General features: G+C 38.6%; 4 protein-coding genes across 5 annotated transcripts in view; 3 read left to right on the top strand and 1 right to left on the bottom strand.

Annotated features, from left to right (window-relative positions):
* The first annotated feature begins 52 nt into the window (after positions 1-52).
* LOC141441108 (uncharacterized) lies at positions 53-11,543 on the top strand. Its single transcript, XM_074105760.1, has 9 exons — positions 53-187; positions 1,890-2,021; positions 2,784-2,909; positions 4,745-4,929; positions 6,343-6,496; positions 9,504-9,580; positions 10,125-10,299; positions 10,964-11,228; positions 11,318-11,543. The coding sequence occupies exons 1-9, from the start codon at positions 131-133 to the stop codon at positions 11,446-11,448; spliced, it is 1,302 nt and encodes a 433-aa protein (XP_073961861.1). The 5' UTR covers positions 53-130; the 3' UTR covers positions 11,449-11,543.
* On the bottom strand, positions 11,445-14,181 carry LOC141441103 (TBC1 domain family member 31). The gene has a single exon (XM_074105751.1). The coding sequence runs from the start codon at positions 14,044-14,046 to the stop codon at positions 11,605-11,607; it is 2,442 nt and encodes an 813-aa protein (XP_073961852.1). The 5' UTR covers positions 14,047-14,181; the 3' UTR covers positions 11,445-11,604.
* A 262-nt stretch (positions 14,182-14,443) lies between these two features.
* The window catches only part of LOC141440704 (uncharacterized), a 26,064-nt gene continuing 18,548 nt past the window's right edge, over positions 14,444-21,959 (top strand). Inside the window, exon 1 of the mRNA XM_074105242.1 lies at positions 14,444-14,460. The gene's annotated coding sequence lies outside the window, so the exon portion shown is untranslated. The remainder of the gene's footprint in view (positions 14,461-21,959) is intronic.
* Positions 14,663-18,788, top strand: LOC141440705 (uncharacterized). Of its 2 annotated transcripts, none has more exons than XM_074105243.1 (2): positions 14,663-15,001; positions 16,627-18,788. In XM_074105243.1, the coding sequence occupies exon 2, from the start codon at positions 16,643-16,645 to the stop codon at positions 18,233-18,235; it is 1,593 nt and encodes a 530-aa protein (XP_073961344.1). In that variant the 5' UTR covers positions 14,663-15,001; positions 16,627-16,642; the 3' UTR covers positions 18,236-18,788. The 2 variants fall into 2 exon arrangements, with proteins under 2 accessions (XP_073961344.1, XP_073961345.1); XM_074105244.1 differs by lacking the exon at positions 14,663-15,001 and adding an exon at positions 15,013-15,163.

The raw sequence follows: 21,959 nt of genomic DNA, 5'->3' as shown, positions 1-21,959 counted from the left end.
ATTTCTTTTACCTATCCTTATAGGGCTAAATAAAAAAAAATTGAGGGTAGTTTTAAAATGACCTGAATCTTGTTTGGTGAACGTGATTTGGATTTTTAGAATTGTGATAATTAAACAAATTGCTTCATTTATGTTAGATTGGCTCGTAGATATTATTATTGAAAACAAAAAAATGTCGCCGCCAACGGTAAGTCAACTACAAAATAAACCTTTTTTTTTGTGATTTTAAAGTATCTCGTCGTAATGCTACGTCTACCGAAATATTCGGTGGCCGCTATTTATTCAATACTTGGGTTCAATCTCGTACCTATTTTATATTGATAAGTACATTTTAGCTTTTCTTGGTGTGCGATCGGGTCAGATTGTACTGTTGACAAAATTGGATTACAAATACTAAGTTCGAATGGAACGGCTGAGTCGTAAGAATTTTACCATGAACCGCCTGGCCCGCTTGCACGGGTCTACAGTTAAATAGTAGATTGTTAACGAGGGACTAAAATAAGCCATAATGACATGAGATGTTTAGCCACCCGAGCAGAGCAAGGCTATCGATAAGGCTAAAGTTTCAAAAATATGTATAGGTACACGACCTTAATGTGACGTCCATAAAGTTCGTGTATACATAAATTTTTGTAACTTTGGCCGTGTCGATATCTTTGCACTTGACTGTACTAATAGGTACCAGTGGCGTGGAGTGAACAATTTCGTTAGGTGACCTGAAGAGCGAGAGATGCGAGGGTTAGGATTTGTCTTAGGATACCTACAACTTCTTGAATTTGTTATTTATTACTGATGTCGTGTACAACATTGAAATTCGTTGTGAATCGAGTTGTTATGACGCTACGCCTCTGGTAAGTATACTTGGTTTGGATAGGTACTTAACTAAATGTAAACAAAAAAAACGTCAATTGGTGTCCTAAATATTAAAATTCCCCCATTAAACTATCTAAACATTTACATTTCTGTGTTGAAATACACTAGTCTAGTTTGTATACAATGATGATAAGTAAAATGATTAAAATCTTTGAATGTACCAAATCTGGCAGCTGAAGTTTGTTTACGTTTAGGTAATTACCTATCCAAACCAATTATAACTAACTTTGTTCTATGAACTGGCACTGGTTCAGGTATCACTGGTGTTAAGATTGGTTTTTGGAGTCTTTCTGTATTTTTTACTTTAACGTACCTACCGTAAATTCAGCAGGGCTACTACGAAACTCGAAACTCGAAGTTCGTATCGTACCGTTCCTCTCGCTCTCGTATTAAATAGTGTAAGTGTCAGGGGGACCGCACGACACGAACTTCGAGTTTCGAGTTTCGTAGTAGCCCTGCAGGTTTCCATAGTCCCAGCGTTCATCAATAGTCAAAACGGACTTTAACATTACGAACAATTACGGTACTGCTAACGTCATCTAGGAGGTTCATCCTGCATGTATTGGATTAGGCTGCGATGAACATCCTAGATGACGTTAGCAGTTCCGTAATTGATCGAAATGTTAAAAAGTCCGTTTGGACTATTGATGAACGCTGAGACTATAGAAATCTGAGTTTACGGTAACCAAATTTGGAGTTGAAATAAAAAATACTCCAAAAACCAATCTTAATTTGATTGCTTAATAGCGACATCTCTTGTCCGGGTGAGCGGTTAGTTCCGATGGGTTGCTGAAAGTTTCTCGATGAGGGCTAAAAGCATAGATGTCGCTAGTGTCGCTGCTTAAGTGACTAAATAAAAAAAAAGCTGAGATATGTGGTGCATAGGAGAAATTTGTGTATAGCACGCAGCACGGAATGCTGAGGACCTGGGTTCGATTCCCAGCGCTGGTCTCTTTCTGGTTTTTCTGTACATCTATATTTCAGTTTGTATTTTCGATATCACTGGTGTGTTTCAGGAAGCCTACACGGACGTGGTAGAACTTTGCGGTCTGTTGCAATGCCTGGGTTTTAGCGTGCGGTCGCTGAACGCCACTGAAGGCAATGCCAGCCAGGACGCCGGGGCTCGCACTGTGGTCATCAGTTGTCCGGTATGTCCACGGACTTTCCAGTGCCGGTTTTAGCACTTCCAGCGCCCTGGGCGAGATTTCCACGGCGCCCCCTACTTTTGGGATTTTTTTAGAAAATTAGATTTTTTTAGGTATATAGGCTTCAGGGGGCCCTTTAACTCCGGCGCCCTGGGCGGTCGCCCACCGCGCCCTACCCTAACGCCGCTACTGGACTTTTCATCCCTCGTAGATTTAGTCTTGATACCTACTCCTAGAGGCCTTCTACATCCCTTGATCAATTATATTGTAATTAGCCAAGTGTGGTCTCGTTTTGCTATGCTATCAATTTTTTTTCCGCTTCCTTTTGCCCAATACTCCTGTGGGAACATTATGGTACTTGTCACGGTTATTCGCGTCATCCATAGCGATCTAGGTGCAGTCAAACCATTTGATTTCTGACCCACCGTAGAACTTTCTCACAGTAAGTGACACAATGAATTCCCTTGTCAAGCAATGCGATGTCACAATGACTTTTTTGACGAAAAGGTTCCACAGTAGCTCACGAATCAGTTGGTTCGATAGTACATACCAATTTTTTTTTACAAATTCAGCTGTTTTAGCTTTAATGAAAGAGTAATAAGCACAGACTTATACTCACACACTTTTGCATTTACGACAGCACCTAAATCAGTATAGGCGCCGGTGATTGCTTCCCATCAGGTGACTCGTATGCTCGTTTTCCCCCTCTTACATAGAAAAAGTCTTCTATTGACTGATGATGACACCTTAATTTTTTAATTGCAGGCGTCAGGAGTTCAAGTGGTGCTGGAGAGTGGAAGTGCGCTGTGCTCGTGCCCTCCCGAAACCAACCAGCAGAACAGCGGCATCTGGCAGGTCTCCGGGGTAATAGGAGGAAAGCAACTTGACAAGGTATCGTACAACTCGCGTTTAGGGGCCCCGACGAGACGGAAAAACGGTTTGATTCAACTGGTTTGGTGTGTTTTTTTAACCGACTTCAAAAAAAGGAGGAGGTTATCAATTCGGTTGTATTTTTTTTTTTTTTTTTAATGTTGTTTACCTCAGAACTCCGTCATTTATGAACCGATTTGAAAATTTTTTTTGAGTTCGTCTAGGAATGCTTTCAATTAGGTCCCATAAGCAGCAAATTAGGATCTGATGATCGGATCTTAAGGAAATCGAGGGAACTCTTCAAATATTGTAGGGACACCTATGGTAATTTGGATATATTTAGCAGTAACTCGTGCATTTGCTCTTGCAAATCATAATTTGGTGAAGTGGAACTGATGATGAAGACCAGATTTGACCAACGGAACTACTACTATCAATAACAAGTATTTCACGGGTTAAATTTAAATTATCATGATTAATATACTTACCTAGATAAGCGACTAAGAAGAAGCTTTAAGTTAATGATTCTTTCGAACTGATCTGATGCTGAAGCCAGAAGGTAGGCGACGGAACTCTGTTATAAAACAACGTAACTAAGTCGTGTTTGGGCTTAATGGAATAGTTGTGAGATGTTCTTTGGCTACGAATCACTAAAAAGTGAGAAATAAAAAAAAAATTAACAAAAAATTAAAACCGACTCCAAAAAAATAAAAAAATAACAAAAAATGGAACCGACTACAAAACCCTTGAAAATATTTTTCTAGGTAAGTAGGTACGTACTAGCTCGAAGTCGGTGACTCAGCACGACCCAGCAGGAGGGATTGAAACCCATAGTATGTAGGTGAGGTAGACGACTATTGTGAATTGTCCCACTCCTGCTGGCTCGTGCTGAGTCACCGACTTCGAGCTAGTACGTACCTACTTACCTAGAAAAATATTTTCAAGGGTTTTGTAGTCGGTTCCATTTTTTGTTATTTTTTTATTTTTTTGGAGTCGGTTTTAATTTTTATGTCAATAAATGTTGTGAGTTTGAATTTGAATCAAACCGTTGGAACGTCTCAGGGCCCTTTAGGCAGCATTCTAATATTCGTCTACCAGCCGGCGTTGTAAGAGCTGGTTCCCACTTGTCGGATGTCGGACCGGGATTTTAATCGAGTGCCCACTTAGGGTCTGTTTCACCATCCATTGATTAGTGTTAACTGGCGATTAGGTGTGATGCCGTCTCTATTTGTGTTGTTCGAATAGAAGGAGACGGCATCACATTTAACCGTCGGTTAACGCTAATCAATGGATGGTGAAACAGCCCCTTAATGAACTAAAAGTTACTTTGCTCACCTGCGGCCTTATAATGCAACATGACTGTGCAACAAATTTATGTTCATGCGGCTCCTTCACCACACAAACCATTTCGAACTCAACCAGAGTTCATCCTCAGAGCATGCGAAACACGTCAATGTAGTTGGTGGTGCCGATAGTTGGGTTAATAAAGCGAGCACCAGCAGATGTTCCTGCACTCCGACTTCTGGCCGGAGGGTGTGGTCCTCGCTTCCCTGAAACGAAACTCTCTAAATAACTTTTTTTAATTGTTAATAATATGTGATTATTTTCATGTTTTGGAATTTACAGCGCATTGGTATCAACTGTAATGCTGTACTTAAATTTTAATTGATTAATAATTAACGAAGCAGGATGACCAAGATTGACCTATTTTGAAGAGTGGGTGTCGTGTTGTATCAGGAAGTAAAACAGTTGGCCGAAGACCGTACGGTATGGCAATTACTCCACCGACAAGACAAGACAATTTAAGAAGAAGAATAAATAAATAAATGAATGATACCTTATTATTTTTTTACCAGGAATTCGGCTGTTCCATCCTCGGCTCTCTCCCGAAGCAGCACCGCGAGCGACTCTCGCGCGACCTCCGCGCCATGATGCAGTGCATCAAAGAGCACAGCGTGATGGAGTCCGAGGTGGAAGTGTCCAGGGACAGGGCCAACAAGTCCGCGAGCATGGTGGAGATCAAAGTCTCGCCGGAGCGACGGTAACTTCTACTTTGCTACCCGGAGAGAAAGGGCTCTGTTATACCAAAGTTATAAGTGTGCATAAAGTACCTACGCTATACTTCGTTTTTTTTAGCATTAGAAAGAAGGTAAGCTATTTTGACGTGCCTTTTTATTGAAAAACACTTTTGAAAAATAAGCCACAGCAAATAGTAACAATTAGCAAGGACTATGATCATTTACATGCTTTTGGTATCATAAGTACCGTAATAGTTACTGTTTTTTTTTAAGTTTTTCAGTAAAAAGACTCGTCAAGATTGTTTACCTTTTTTCTAATGCTAAAAAAACGAGTATACCTAGCGACGCCATTTGCAGGGAGCGGGTGGAGGCCTAGTGATTTTTTTTTTTTTTTTTTTTTTTTGACTGGATGGCAAACGAGCATGTAGGTCTCCTGATGGTAAGAGATCACCACCGCCCATAAACATCTGCAACACCAGGGGTATTGCAGATGCGTTGCCAACCTAGAGGCCTAAGATGGGATACCTCAAGTGCCAGTTATTTCACCGGCTGTTTTACTCTCCACGCCGAAACACAACAGTGCAAGCACTGCTGCTTCACAGCAGGATTAGCGAGCAAGATGGTGGTAGCAATCCGGGCGGACCTTGCACAAGGTCCTACCACCTGCAAATGCCTGCCTGAAATGTAGTATGAGCAGCGCTAGCTGCGCGCGTCGCGTGTGACGGATTGTACAGTCATGTGCCATAGTATAAAAACCGGCCAAGAGCGTGGCGGACACGCCCAAAATAGGGTTCCGCAGCCATTACGAAAAAATTTAGTAATATTTTTCTAAGGATTTCATATTTTTATACGGAATCTTCCAAGTTTAGGTATATTTTATACCTTAGGCTGCTATTTACTCTTAAACTACTAATAATTCTCAAGCAAACTTAGCCGTTATAGTTTTCCTTGTACGCTCAATTTTAATGAAAATTTGCATTTTAAAGTTGAATATTTCGCAAACAAATCACTGAATCGCAAAATCGTCTTAGCAAACCCCTAAGGGTTTTAAAAGACTGAACGATACGAACGAGAACGATACCCACACTATAGGGTTGGATGAGAAAAAAAACACCCCACTTTACGTCTATGGGAGGTTACATATGTATCCGTGCAAAATTACAGCTTTCTAGCTTTGATAGTCCCAGAGCAAAGCCGCGGACGGACGTACACACAGACAGACATGGCGAAACTATAAGGGTTCCGTTTTCGCCATCCCCCCGTGGCTTCCCCCCTGGATCCGCCATTGCTAAAGTGAACTTGTACTACGCAATCAGGAAAGGGCTCTGTTATACCACAGTGTAACATTCTAAGACTGGTAATACCACAGTAGGAATTTCTGACGACTGACACTGCGGTTAAGTGTAACTTTCTAAAAATGCAACCGTAACTTCCAGACACAGTATCGTAAAAGCGGACACCCCGACGCGGTACCGTTCCCTCGATACGCTGACAGGCACCAGGGAGGATGATCAACCGTTGCCCGCGCCTGGCCAATTGCAGAAGAAGCTACACCTCAATAATTCCGCGGATGACGTCGCTGACAAGAAGGTTAGTCGGCACTCAAAGTTCCAGGAGTAATAAAAACAACCCATATCGAAAATACAAACTGAAACATAGATGCACAGAAAAAACAGAAAAAAATGTTAATTTGATTGCTTAATAACGACATCTCTTGTCCGGGTGAGCGAATACAATACAATACAATAACTCTTTATTGCACACCAACACAGTAAGCAGTACAGAAAACAAAGGTATACAGCGTGTATTTTTGATACTACATCAAACTTTAAGGGGCTGTTTCACCATCCATTGATTAGTGTTAAGTGACGGTTAAATGTGATGCCGTCTCCGTCTATTCGAACAAAACAAATAGAGACGGCATCACATTTAACCGTCAGTTAACACTAATCAATGGATGGTGAAACAGCCCCTAAGGGTAGTTAGTGAAGGCCCTAATAATCACATTTTATTAAGTTTTATGACTTACAAAATTAATTAGCACGCAATGTATCACTACGTGATATTGCTTTGTTTTTATTCAAAACGTCGCATTTGTTGACATGACAGCTGTCACAGAACGTTTCTCTTTCGTATCAAATTATTGTACGCATTACATTGCTGCTCGAAAATATTAGAAAAATTAATTACGCTCTGGTAGTTGATTTTAAATTAACAATTTGTTTTGATATCGATTCACAGCACTTAAATCTTCGTCTGGTTACAGTTTGAGGTAGTATCAAAAAACACGCATAGAGATTTTCTAAGGTAAGCAATAGGCGGCCTTATCGCTTCAGTTTGGTTAGTTCCAATGGAGTGCTGAAAGTGTCGCTGCTTAAGTGACTAAATAAGAAACAAACAAACTGAGATATGTGGTGCATAGGAGAAATTCGTTTCTGTACTCCTGTCCAGTGGTGGTGTAGTGGTACAGCACGCGGCACGGAATGCTGAGGACCTGGGTTCGCTTCCCAGCGCTGGTCTCTTTTTCTGATTTTTCTGTGCATCTATGTTTCAGTTTGTATTTTCGATATGGGTTGTACGGGATTACCGTAAAAGTAACAAAATTTGGAGTTGATATAAAAAATACAAAAATACTCCAAAAACCAATCTTAAAAACATAACCCCCCTTCGGACAGTCGGGTAAAAAGGCTATAGGCTCGATCAAAGAAGAAACCAACGGGGATCAGTAGAAAAGACTGACCCAAGCATCTCGCAGAGCTTAACGGGAGAACATTGCTCTTCTCGCGGCTTTCCGACAAATGGCTGAAGCAAGACTCTGTGGGTAGACAGGAAACCATCCCCGTTGTAAGCTCTAGAGCTAGATTCCGTACCCAAAGGGTGCCAAGGGAACCCTATTACCGAGACTCGTCCGTATGTCACAGGGCTCTAGCTCTTGAGTCGTAATAGTTAGACGCTAGAAAATTTCACAGGTTATGTATAGGCACAGAATCAGTAAGGCCTCTTGTACACACACGGTTTATCGCCGTGAAAATCTACGGTTAATTCGCCGCGTGTAGGCACGGTCGTCAGTGTTGTATGGATCACTATGAAAGCTTGTAGACGTGCACGGTGGCGCCACGGCATCGCGTGATTTTGCCGTGTCATGTACAAGCTAGCACGTTTACGGCTAACACGCCGTACGGTTGAACAACCGTGTGTGTACAAGAGGCCTAATAGTACAAGTAAGGTACTGTGGCCGCTATACCAACAAATACTACCACACAACAAACGTGATTGTTTGGCCGTTTTTAGGGTTCCGTAGCCAAATGGCAAAAAACGGAACCCTTATGGATTCGTCATGTCTGTCTGTCTGTCCGTCCGGATGTCGCAGCCACTTTTTCCGAAACTATAATAACTATACTGTTTAAACTTGGTAAGTAGATGTATTCTGTGAACCGCATTAAGATTTTCACACAAAAATAGTAAAAAAACAATAAATTTTGAGGGTTCCCCATACTTAGAACTGAAACTCAATTTTTTTTTGTCATCAAACCCCATAATACGTGTGGGGGATCTATGGATAGGTCTTCAAAAATGATATTGAGTTTTCTATCATTTTTTTCTAAACTGAATAGTTTGCGCGAGAGACACTTCCAAAGTGGTAAAATGTGTCCCTCCCCCGGTAACTTCTAAAATAAGAGAATGATAAAACTAAAATAATATATGATGTACATTACCGAAATCTATCTGAGTACCGAAAATTGTTTTGAACGAGATCTAGTAAGTAGTTTTTTTAATACGTCCTAAATCGTAAACCGCAATTTACCTTTCATTCAAACAACAAAGAACTTTTATATTATGTTACTTGCTTGCTGCTACGGAACGGAACCCTTCATGGGCGAGTCCGGCTCACACTTGGCCGCTTTTTTTGCTTAATATTAATAATGGCAACAGGTAGACGCTTGAAATATTCACAGAATCTTTAGTTGTATAATCACTTTAAAAATAAACAATTAAATTAAAATAAATTAAATATTTGAGGGGGTGCCCATACAACAAATTTGTTTTTTTTTTACTAATTTCTAATGTTGTATAGATAATGGTTGGTTTGTAATTTTTTCTCTGTGTATCTGTTTTCTGTATCGCTTACTACTTCTGGTGTACAATAAAGAGTCTTTGTATTGTATTGTAGTCTGGACTTACACAGGTTACTTTTATCCCGATATTCCCACGGTATAAGGATAAAATCCCGAAATAACAACCGTGGGTTTAGTCATGAAATTTGGTATGTAGGTAGCTGGACGTCTGGAATAACACATAGGCTACTTTTTATCCCGATATTCCCACGGGGCAGTGATAAAATCTTGAAATTTCTACCGCTGGGTTTAGGGTCTTGAAATTTTGGACAGCTGTTCTTAACACAACATCAATGAAGACCACGATATAAATTAATTTTGTAAAATCCCGGAATTCCAATTGTAACTACCAGATCGAATTTAGTTTACGGGTGCGAAGCCGCAGGTTACTAGAGTTTAGTCTGTTATATTTACGGAATAATCGCCTGGCTACACTTAACGATTACACTCTGTATACCTAAATTAAATTGTGTTGATTTCAGCCAAGTTGTCACAGGCAGAGTACGTATACGCTTTCTTCGTCCCCTGGCAGTGTGAGACGCCGCAATAAAACGTCCAGGTAATCAATACTACTGGATAAATTAACTTTTTTTTAATTATGTTTAAGCAGCTGCTTTCGGCGACTTTGTCTGTACCTAACTAATTTGTTTACCTATCACTATGCTTATGGAATTATGACCGGGATAAAAGTACCTACCTAAATACACTAAAGTACCTAAACTATGTCTTTTCCAAGTTTCATCTATAGCCGTTGAGCCGTGTTTTATATTAACATTTTTAATGTTAAATGATATTGGCCCGGATAACTCACGTCTTAAATCGAGTTTAGCTGGTCATGTTTCGGGCTAATCCGTAGCCCTTCCTCTTAGGAGCAACGCGACTCGTGGCAGCTGCAACTCGCGCACTGCGCCGCCGAGTCGATTTAAGACGTGAGTTATCTCACGGTAGTTTCATGTTCAAAATTGCAAATTTTTAATGTTAGTAGAATTGTGTGTGGCACATTTTTACCAAAAACTTATTAGCGTTATCCTTAAAAAGTCTCGTCTTTGTACTTTCTCTGTCTAGCGTAACAGTTTATATAAGTAGGTACGTGAATTTTCTAGCCCACTGCAACAACCTAAAACCGTTGTTCTGGAGAACTTGATAGCAGCTGAAAAAGCGGCCGAAGAGTTGCGGCAGAAACTAGCTTCTATCATCAAACAGTATGGAGAGGATGGAAAAGACGATTCATCTATGTCTTCCTTGGCATTAGACGTGTCCAAAATATCTATTTTGAAGGTTTGTTCCTCTGTTCCTACCACGTTTCTACATTAACACTATTTTCGTAGTTTACTTTAAGTCGCCAGTACCTCGCGGTTGATCGCATTTTCATACAAAAGTAGTTTCGTTCCAATTTACAAACAACACACTGAAACAAAATAAAACTTTGCGACTATAACGGGAGCAGCTATTTTGATGCTTATAATTAGTTTTCGTTCATATTCATTGTAAAAAAAAAACATTAATTTTAATGTTTTCGTATGAGAAATGGAAATTCGTTATTGTTTTTTTCCGTTACATTTTATTTTAACCAAACCTAATAAGCATCGTAGGTAATGGCTGCTCCCATTATAGTTGCAAAGTTGCGTTTTGATCTATAGTGCTGCTTGTAAATTAGAACGAAACTACGTTTGTATGGGGACGCGAGCGTACTGGGGACTCTTAAGAAACAATAGCCAATAGAGTTAGAATACACACGTACAGTCACCAGCTTTAATATCTGCCACAGCGGAGCGTGCAAAATATCTGACACGTCCTTCCGGCCCTAGAAATAGAGTCGTATCAGATCTTTATGCACGCTTGTTGTGTCAGATATCGGTGCTGGTGACTGTACGAGTCACGATAAGATACTTTGCTACGTTTAAAACTTAGTATATAGGTCAATTAATCCTTATTCTTTCAGGGTTCTGAACCAACGAAAACTCAATTCGCATCGAGCCCCAACCTGTCCACTGGCTTGGGCACAGTATATGAAGATCAAAAGAATAAGTTTAAACGTATCGACAGCGCATCAACATCAAACCTGGTGCCGAGAAAAACGCCGAATAATGATGGGGGGGTGGCTTCAAAACTACGTCGCATTTCGCCCAACTTTTTCAAATCTAAGACTTTGAGTGTCAAAGATGAAAAATTGAAGCCACAAGACAGCAAAAACAGTAAATTAAATTGTAAGATTACCTATTTGTCGCCTATATTATATTATACCGCCAGTCTCGAAAATATGTAACTGCGATTTTTATGTTTTATTCTGTTACAGGTATCTTCAAACCGAAGCCCATAACTCCCAAATTCAAATCAGAATCGAGCCCAAATTTAAGTAGTGCCTCCAAGAAGCGTTTTAGCCACATCAAATCTACCATACCCAGACCAACACCTAAAAAGGATTGAAACTCCTGCTTATTTATTTATTCAAAAGTACAAAGTTTATCATAAAATAACGTAATATTTAACAGACTTGGATGGTGTTTTTATTAAATATACTCTATGAACTACAATTATTCTCATTACTCCTATATTACCCATTAATGGTCTTGAATAACTAGACTAGGCATCAGAATCCGAATTTGAACCATTTCTGAATAAATTGGCAATTTCTTTTTCTAACTTGTCACCATTTATGTCAGCCTTTTTGAGTTTACGTTTTGAGGAATGCTTGCATAAAGTTTTATCTTTCTTGGTTGCCCTTGATTGGGTCTTGTCTTCTTTATGCATTAAGTGAAATGTGGCAGGGTACATAATGCTTTCAACAAGTTCATCTCTTACAATTTTTTTAACATTAAGTTCTCCTTTATTATGATTAGTTGTTTTCCTCTTCTGATGGTGTCCACATTTCTTAGAAATACAGCATTCATCACTCTCATCACCACTATGAAGAGATTTATTTTCCAATGGAGGAATATCAAGCAATCTTTTACTGATTTCTTTTTCTTGAGTTTTAGTGGTCAGATCTCTAAGTGTAAGCTTTTCAGTCTTACTTGCTTTTTGTTTTTCTTTATTTGCCAATTTCATGCAAATGGTCGCCTTTGGATACCCAGTGAACTGTTGGTAACAATCACCCTTATCTAGACCTACAAAGCTGTTGAAAAACCGTCTGGGATGAATTTCGTCTGGTGTATCATTTAAAAGGACATATGCTTTTTTAAGGAACGTTTTCTTGTCTATTGGGTTTTGCATGTGGAAGAAGTTCTCAAGTTGTTCATAAGTCTTGAGTTTCTTTATGGCGTTTTTCTGTACTACATTATATGATACTGTTGCCATCAAGATAAATGCAGGCTCATTACTGAGTATGTGGTCCCAAAGTATCAGCCACTCGGAGCAGGTCAGAACTTCACTGAATGCAGTCTCCAGTATCTTCAGTGCATAAGTCTGGCTTGTGACACCCACATCGCAGTAATGTTGTAAGAGTTGCGGATCATGCTCTCCCAAGACATTTTCAATCATAGCCAAGATACTAATGGGGGGGAAGGGTGCATACTCAAACCACAACTGGCAATGGTTCAGTAAAACTGTTCCCACACATTCAAATAAGAGAAGGGGATCTTTTTGGAGGACTTTCACAAATGGAAACACAAAACCTGGCAGGAACTTCATCACTCCAAAGAGTGGGCTCCAGTGGGCAAGACAGGACAGAAGCCTCTTCAAATTTTTCAGTGTTACAGAACTGTGAATTGTAAATTGTTTTTCAATATCTTTGTAAACTGGATGAATACCTTTATCAATCAGAGCAGAATATGCAACTTTGTTCCTTGGGGTGTCAAGTAGCGACCTCCATATGACAGCTCTAAATTTGTCAGGGTATTCTCCATACTGCATCAGTATCCTTCTGAGTCTAGCACTGTCCATACAAACGCGCATCTTTTGTTCAACTTCAGCTTTTGTACTGTCTGGTGCTACACTCTTATATGAAGACATACAAGGAAATGACATAGATTGTTGATTTTGCTCGGTGTCCCCTTCTTGTGCTTTATCCATTACATAGGAGGAGTTGTAAATGTTAACTTCACCCAATTTCAAAATGCATAAGAAATATTTACCAGTAGGGCTCACAACAAACTTACGAATTCCTGATGACTCAGGACTAATGCTGTGAATAATTGTGAGGGATTCGAGATTTAGTAATCGGAGAGTACAGTCACTACCCAATATGGCCAAGATTTTGTTAGCGCCTCCATCAAACACCTGGGGAACAAATGCAATTTGCTGGGCCCCTGATATATCATATTTCATCAGATCTATTGACTTCAGGGCTTTCCATGTATCCATGCTGAACAGAATCAGTGTAGGAGTGAGTCCAGCCATCGCCATGGCTCTTCCATTCATTGTAAATGCTATATTCTTCATATGCTTTAAATCGTTTGGAATTATCTGCTTCACTGATTTCATGCTTTCATGTTTCCATATTTGGACCGTGTCATTTTGGAAGCAGGCTACTAGGTAGTCACCTCCCGGTGAAAACATTATCTGCTGAATCTGAGCGCCCAAGTATGTATTTAGAGTAAAATATTTGGTATAGTTAGTGAGCTCCCAAAGGATAGCTTCAACATGGCTTGCAGTCAGAAGATTGTTTAGCTTGTTATTCGAAAAAGAAATATGTTTTACCGGCGCAGAGTGCCCCGTTAAAGTTAGAAACATTTGTCCTGTTTCGGTATCAAGAAAGTTTACATCATATTTTTTAGAGTTAGCTGCTACTAAAGCTCCTGGCTTGTTGGGGGCAAAGTGGAGCGCAGTGCACGGACCAACGCTAGAGAATTTCCAAAATTTGAGATCAGAAAAGTCTAACATGAAAATGTTTCCTACGTTGTCAGCACATGCGAGTTTTTCATGCGCGTCGTCGAATATACCCGTTGATATCCGTATCCGGCGACTCTCCCCGTTCGAGCTCCGAACCGTATGGTGAAGCTGCAATATAACTCCATCCTTTGGTTTTGTTTTCAACTTGATGTCAAATTTCTCCACGTTACAAGATCCATCACGTTGCTGTTCCATTTACAACTAATTGATTTTTTAGACCAGTGAAAATTAATTACATTTTAAGAGCTGTTATTGTTAAAGCGACGAATTATTTTGTAATTTAGCTGGGATAATGCAATCAAAACAATCAACAAACAGTAAAATGACAATGTGTCAGTGTCAAGTCAGAGCCAAAATTTTAATATGTCAAGTCAAAGTATTGCAGAAAACGTTCGAGAAGACAGAAAGAGTGACAGAAGTCACCTTGAATTGATTCAATGTGGGTTTTTTGCCAGGTGAAATATCGCTATAGAATCTATAGTATAGATTATTGACATTGTGTGGATGGGCATTAAGTTTTGATTAAACTTTTGCACCATCATAAATATTATGTCTGTCTACTGAGGCCTACTTAAGAATTTTAAATAACCTGGAAAGGTAAGTCCTCAGGTAAGTCAAATTATTTTAAATGTGGTAGTAAAATAAACTTGGTGTTTTTGTAATTATATATTTTAAATTTCTATGGCATTGCTTGGTTGATTAATGTAATGAATGATAAACAAGATTTAATTCACAACGGCAACTCTATATGTTTTTCAATGTAGGATTTACCGGAATCAGTTATTGATAAAGTGACAACGTTTATTTTGCATGTAAAGTGACGCTAGTGTCTGTACAAAATTTTAACCTTACTAAACAGTATCTTAGTTTCAATTTTCTTTGCATATATTTGTTTCTTGTCTTTCGTAAGGGTTATTATGGTTATAGCAAAGATTATAGTGCTACGAAACGAAAGTATTCAACTTCAGACAGCAATCTAGCATTCTTGTTCAATCTGTATTATGCGTTTCGGTGCGCGGTGGGATTTGAGAGTTCTATAAATATTTAGTGTCGATAGTATTTAAAAGGGTAGATATCTACCTACCCTTTAATTTTCGGTAAATAGTGAAAAGCGACGACGGGAAGGTGAAAAAGAACAAAAGGGATTAAGGTTAGTTTTACACCATTATGGACGTCTTGTACACCATTATGGACGGCTTATTTAAATCTCGATTTAAGGCTTAAACTGACAGATCTTGTATGGATCTGACAGGACTTAAGACCACTTAAACCTAGATTAAGAAGCCAGCAAGTGCACGTATTAAAAAAAGAGGTAAGTACCTAACCTAAGTATCTACTTACAGTCAAAACCGTTTGGACATAGAAGGGACAGCAATGTTTGGTCGTTATAAACACGGTTGGTTGTTAGAACCAGTGTTATTTTGGGGTTAAACGGTTTTGTCTGTATAATTACATGATACGATTTATAGGGATCTTTCGTTCTTTCTACAAGGAACCCTTGTAGTTTCGCCATACTTATCTAAGTATGTCCATTTCAGTCTATTTGCGGCTTGGCTTGGAGAAAAATTTATTTTGCGTGAGTAGGTAGGTAGGTGAGGTAGGTATGTATATAATATATATATGCCTAAGCCTAATGTACCTAAAGCACGCCGATAAACCGGTAAAATAAGTTTTTGAAAAAAAAAAAAAACTGTTTTTTAGTGGCGATGTTTTTTGGAAAATGTTTGATACCTAAACTCTTTCAAAAATATTATAACTTGCCAAGAACATTTTTCCCCTTTCGGCTGAGGGATCCATTTGCAAATTATTAAGCTTTAATGTTAATTTTTGTTAAACCGGGCATTTTCAAATCTATAGTGCTAAATTATAATGTTTTGCATCCAATAGAACCAAAATATTTTTTTTGGAAAATAGCGTATTAGCGATTGACTTTACTATGGCATGGCCCCAACGGGTGTATCGTGTAGGCCGTGAGTGGCATGGCGTTCAACGTGCTAAGAGTCCCCCTGCTAAACCGCTAACCGCTACACCGTTCAAGCTAAACCGTTCGCTGGAAAAATCTGAACCGCTTTGTTAGGGATTCTTGTTGTAATTTGATGAAAAAAAGGAGGGAGGACAAAGAAGACTAGAGCCGAATGACTATAACGTGTATGTAATATACTAGCTGTTGCCCGCGACTACGGTCGCGTATCAATATGAAAAATAGTTTAGATAGGTACATCCTATTCTCAGACCTACCGAATATACACAAAAAAATCATAAAAATCGGTCAAGTCGGCTCGAAGGAGTTTGGTCACAAACATTTTTGACCCGAGAATTTCATATATTAGACTAGCTAGCTGTTGCCCGCGACTCCGTCCGTAGAAGCCCGTAGAAGTATGAAAAATAGTTGGTACGTCCTATTCTCAGACCTACCGAGTCACACAAAAAACTCCTAAAAATCGGTCAAGCCGTTTCGATGGAGTTTGGTCACAAACACTGTGACACGAGAATTTTATATATTAGGTTTACCTAGAACTTTCGTTTCTTTTCTTTAGTGTGTAACGAATTTAACTTACCAGCTTATCAAAATTGATATTGATATAAGTCGCAAGTACTTTGTGCAAGTCTGTTGAATCGTCTTTCAGATTGTAAAGTTATCTCGGTGACATTGAGATAAAATCGCTATCGTTAAATTTTGTAGAAATGTTGCACCACGTAGGTACCTATATACCTACCTACCTACTTCTATGAAATCAGAGATTTCGATATGTTATATTTAAACGTTAATTTCAGAACAAGGACGACCAAAATGAAATACAAAGCCCTAAGATTCGTGATGAAGATTAAGAACGCGAAGGAGGACCATTTTTTAAAAAGCTGCTCCCTCGTCATAGACGGAGATAGCTATTTCCGCAGTTCTTACAAAGACAGCGGATGCAAGTTCATCCTAGGAGGCGAATTCGACAGATACGCTGATTACTTGAAAAGAAAACTCGGTGTATTTATCGAAAGCAACGTAATATGTTACGTGGTTTTCAACGGAGCTATGAAAGCAGACCTTGAAACGAGAAAACAATTGCATCAAAAGCTTATTAATGATAAGATGGCTATTGTGCCCGGTGACGACAATTACTATGAGCCTGTATTCACCAAAGACGTGCAAAAACAGGTGCTTGAAGAACTAGGGATTAACTATTATGTTTGTGAGCACGACGCCCGAGAAACGATGCTCGACGTTTCCAAAAACTATAAATGCGCAGTCCTCACAAATAACTTCGAGTATTGCCTGCTTGGCATGTCATGCATAACACCAGATTCAATAGCATACGACAAGAACAAAAAAGGAATATCGTGCAAAATACAGACTCCTGAAGGTCACGAAGCTTATTTCTGTTTAAAAAAATATATGAAACCCGTATTTATGGCCGTGATAGATGAAGACGGTCTACTTTATCGAAAAATTCCCCGAATCATTGGCTCGGGGAAGAAAAACCCCATTGGAAACTTGATCTACTGGATGAATCATCAAAGTCAGACGGAAGCTATTGAGAAATTAGTAAAGATGTTGGATTCGGAGGCAGATAGACAAAAGTTCAGGGACACTGTTCATGAACTTATAAAATTAATATTGTTTACCAGAAAAAATCCAGCTGTTAAGTATTTTAATACATCAGACAGCGACAATAATGAATTCCGAAAAAGAGAATCGATCGGACAAATAGCGATCCCTTACATTAATTTAAAGAACAACGGATGGTTCTCTGGATCGTGGGTAATTTGTGACAAAAATAGAAACGACGCCATGCTACCTGCTATTGATATAATTATATGCGCTCGCAGCGCTTTATCAGATGACAAGAAAGGTGAAGTTACTTTCATTGGTCGAAACGTTGACAAAAGCTGCGTCACACAAATAAAAGCAGACGCTAAATTCAGTAAAATAAACGACGAAGGGTTTTCGCTAGAAGATTGCTTTGAAAAATTCGTTGACACAGCACTACCTGGCTTCAACTGGTCATTACTGACCGATGTTTCGGAAGACATGTGGCTGTTAATAATAACCCTCCTGTACTACTTATCTAAAGCTGGAAGTGACTTCATCACACCCGCTTATAGCATCCTCGTATCCTACCTGATTCTAGGACCTGTGTCCAAAAAAGTTGGCCTAATAAAACGTAGCAATTTGACAATGTGCCACAGTCTAGCGTTGGACGATCCAGATGCCGAAAATGACTGCACTTATGAAGATTGCCTCAAGGCAGCACATGCTGTGATAGATTATTTCGATGAGCGAAAAATTAAGAAGAACTTCGACAGAGGTGTGCTTCATAGTTTGGCAGAGTTTCAACACTGCTTGCAGCAAATGAACTATTTGAACAAATTGGGCGGCGAGAAAAATTAAATGTACTAATTATTCTGGAACGTACAATGGCACTCTGGTGTTTAATGTCTTGCTCAGGATGAAGAAGTGCGAGGATGTCATGTTTTTTCTTGAAAGCCATTTCAAAGACAGTCCTTCTGTGTTAAAGTTTTACAAACATGTCAAAGAGGTTTTTGATAATTGCCTCTCTGCTGTACAGACTGAAAACAGCCTACCTTGATTGATTCAGGCCCTATACCACGAAGTGCAAAACTCGAACTTCGTATGTTGCCGTCCCGCTAGACGCTTATGTCATTTAATACGCGAGTGAAAGGGACGGTGCGATCGAACTTCGATTTGCGAGTTTCGTAGTAGCCCCTCCTCAGGTTGGATTCAGCAGGGCTACTACGAAACTCGAAGTTCGTATCGTACCGTCCCTCTCGCTCTCGTATTAAATAGTATAAGTGTCAAAGGGACCACACGGCTGGCGTCACTTTGTGGAAGTTTATCTATTAACTACATTTTGCTACCTTGTTACTACTACCTTTACCATGATGGCGGAGGACAACGGTAAAAGATTGCTGCGCATTAAAATGAAAACCACTAACTACGTTTGAACAAAAAATGTATTTGGGATTCGAATTTATTTTATTTCTTAAAATAAATGTTATTTCGTTTTGAAACATTAGAGGTAGGTACTACTAAGTTAAGTAAATTATATGTATATTATTGCTTGGTTAAATACTTACTTGACGGACGAAATATTGTTGCAAATCAAAACGACCGTACACCCTGCGGCGGAGGTGGCGGGTTTCGATTTTCGAACTTCGTATCATGCCTTTATCGTGCCGTTACGCTCATGCTAATAGTGTTTAAATTTAGGGCTTCCAAAACCGGACTTTTTCAATACCGGTTTTAATACCGGAATATTTTTTTTCAATACCGGGATCCCGGTATTAAAGTAAGTATTTTTTTGAATACCGCCAATTATCATTTTTTCTTAATCTTTTAACATTTTCGATGAAAAAATCAATTAAAAAAAACAGTATTTAGTTGAAAAGCATAGTATATATTACAAACATCAAATCTAGACTAGCGTCAGCGTGTCAAGCCAAGTTCAAGCTAACAGAACTGGCGAGCAGCACCGTGTGTAGTTTTACCCGAACCATTTTTGCCGAGCCACTTTTGACCCCCTCGTCACTTTAAAACAATTTTACATTAAACATGTCAAATTTGGCTCAGTTGTTGAGACTTGTGAGATACATATGTGCTCCAAATTTATTTAGATAGGTATTTGGGTAGGATAGGTTATTAGATATTAACATCAAAATCGACTTTTTATCACTATATATCAAAAATTCTAACCCAGTTCCAGAAGGCCTAGAAAGTTCAAATTTGGTATCCAGCTAGGTATTTGGATGAATCATCATCATCATCCCAGCCTATATACGTCCACTGCTGAGCACAGGCTCCTCTCAGAACAAGAGGGCTTGGCCATAGTTCACGCGGGCAGTGCGGATGGGAACTTCACACGCACCATTGAATCGCTTCGCAGTTTGTGCAGGTTTCCTCACGATGTTCTTTCACGCAAAGCTCGTGGTAAATTTCAAATGTAATTCCGACACATGAATTTCAAAAACTCAGAGGTGCGCACGGGGTTTGAAACGACCCTCTGCTTGAGAGGCGATAGGTCAAAACACTTGGCCACCACGGCTTCTTTTAGGACGGACTTGGCTACTTTTCATATACGAATATATTATATTATAGCTTCGCAAGTTGTAATCTTTTAGTAGGTACTTAAATAATTCGTATTTATGAGAACCAGCCAAGTCAGACCTCAGCTTCAATATATTATCCTAAAGTATAGAAGAAATTATATTTCAAGTTGTATAAATATTTATATATCGTTTAAATAAATTTCAGGAATGAACAACTTAAACTTTCACCCTTTAGATCTCACTTATTGTACGTTAAAAAGTCAACAATCAAGAATATGGTAATATTGAACTTTTGTTCTCATTTCACATATTATATGTTTTGATGGGTTTATAATTTAACAATTAACAAGTCATACAACTCCGTATCCGATAAGTAATCAATCATAATCAGTCTTTTATACCAAATGTTTTTTTAACCGATACATATTAATTTATGCTTTAATTTTTTTTGAAAGTTTGTGTACAAAAAATTAAAACAAGATTTCAAATAAGAACATAACAGTACTTATATTTATCATCATCATCTCATCATCCCAGCCTATATTACGTCCCAAACTGCTGGGCACAACTCCTCAAGGACAGAGGTCTTGGGCTATAGTTGCCCAGATGCGGATTGGGAACTCACACGCACCATGAATGTTTCGACGGTTTGTGCATTTCTCACGATATTCCTTCACCGCCAAGCTCGTGGTAATTTCAAATTAATTCCGCACAATGAATTTAAAACCAGAGATTGCGAGCCGGGGTATGAAAACCCAATTTTGAGAGTCGATAATCAAACCACTAGGCCACCACATAGATTAGGTAGCTTTATTTATGAAGTGCATTAAAATGTGAATAATTACATTATATGCATTTGTAGTCAATTTTATACCTGTGATAGTATGTGTGTAATAAATAACAGACAAATCATAAAATCACTAATACCCGGCATCCCGGTATTAGAATTTTCAATACCGGTATTGAAAAATGGCGAAAAATTCCGGGATCCCGGGTATTGGAAGCCCTATGTTTAATAGGAGTGTGAAAGAGACGACCCCGAAACGAACTTCGAATATGGAGTAGCCCCCTAGCTCTTTGGTCATCCGTGCTGTACGTGAGTGTATTTTTTGTAGAAAGTTTAGATCTTAGTATATTATAGTAAATAATAGGTATTGGTTTTGTTTTTATGTGGTTATGTATTATTCATTTATGCCAATAAAGTAATATTATTACAGAATTGGAATTGGATTTACGTTACGGGTAATCAATACAAAATCAATACCAACTTTAACTAAACAAACAAGTGCCCTTTTGGAACTGTAAATAGTTTCTTAAGAAAGAATGTTCAAGGATTCATATTGCATGTAAAATAATCACAACTACCTATAGTATAAGAAATTGAATATCTTTTTATTTTTATTTTGAACCATAACTAGGCTGTATGGTTAATATCTAAACTTTAAATTTTTTCATAATTCAGACACTAGCACACAGCGTTTATATTATTTTTTTCACATTATTTATTTTATTTTTCGAATATAAATACCTATCTGTCCTATAAGTTCATGAGCTCATGGGCATGAAGAAGACGACACCCTAACTGTGCTAAGCCGTCGGAAACACCATCGAAAAAAAAAACAGTTTTATTTATAAGGTAAATCTAAAACTTTATACTTTTTATCCAACCTATTATGAGGTAGTTTCAACTATTGGGAATATACGAAATATTATCATTGAATTTTAAGTGGTAGGAAGGAATATATCGAAACGTAATATCATGAAACATCTGTCGAAATCGTCAGTATCCTGTATTATAGTTTTTAGGTACGTGAGAGTGTAAAGCGTTGAATGAAATGTTTGTCAGCAGACGGAGTCGCGGAAAAAGCTAGTGCTAAATAAAAATACCTACTAAGGATACTTAGGGTAAGGTTAAATTTTACTCGATAAGAACTAAATAATGTTTTGTCCTAAAAAAAAAGTAAACTGCGTTTCCTCCTAGCAGTTATTATTTTCTATATTTTCAGAAAAGTACTACAATGAAAAAATACTCAACACTAAGAAAGTTT

Source organism: Choristoneura fumiferana, chromosome 23, assembly GCF_025370935.1.
Source record: "Choristoneura fumiferana chromosome 23, NRCan_CFum_1, whole genome shotgun sequence".
Taxonomy (NCBI): domain Eukaryota; kingdom Metazoa; phylum Arthropoda; class Insecta; order Lepidoptera; family Tortricidae; genus Choristoneura; species Choristoneura fumiferana.
The sequence above is the reverse complement of the archived record's forward strand: the minus strand, read 5'-3'. Positions and strand labels throughout refer to the sequence as shown.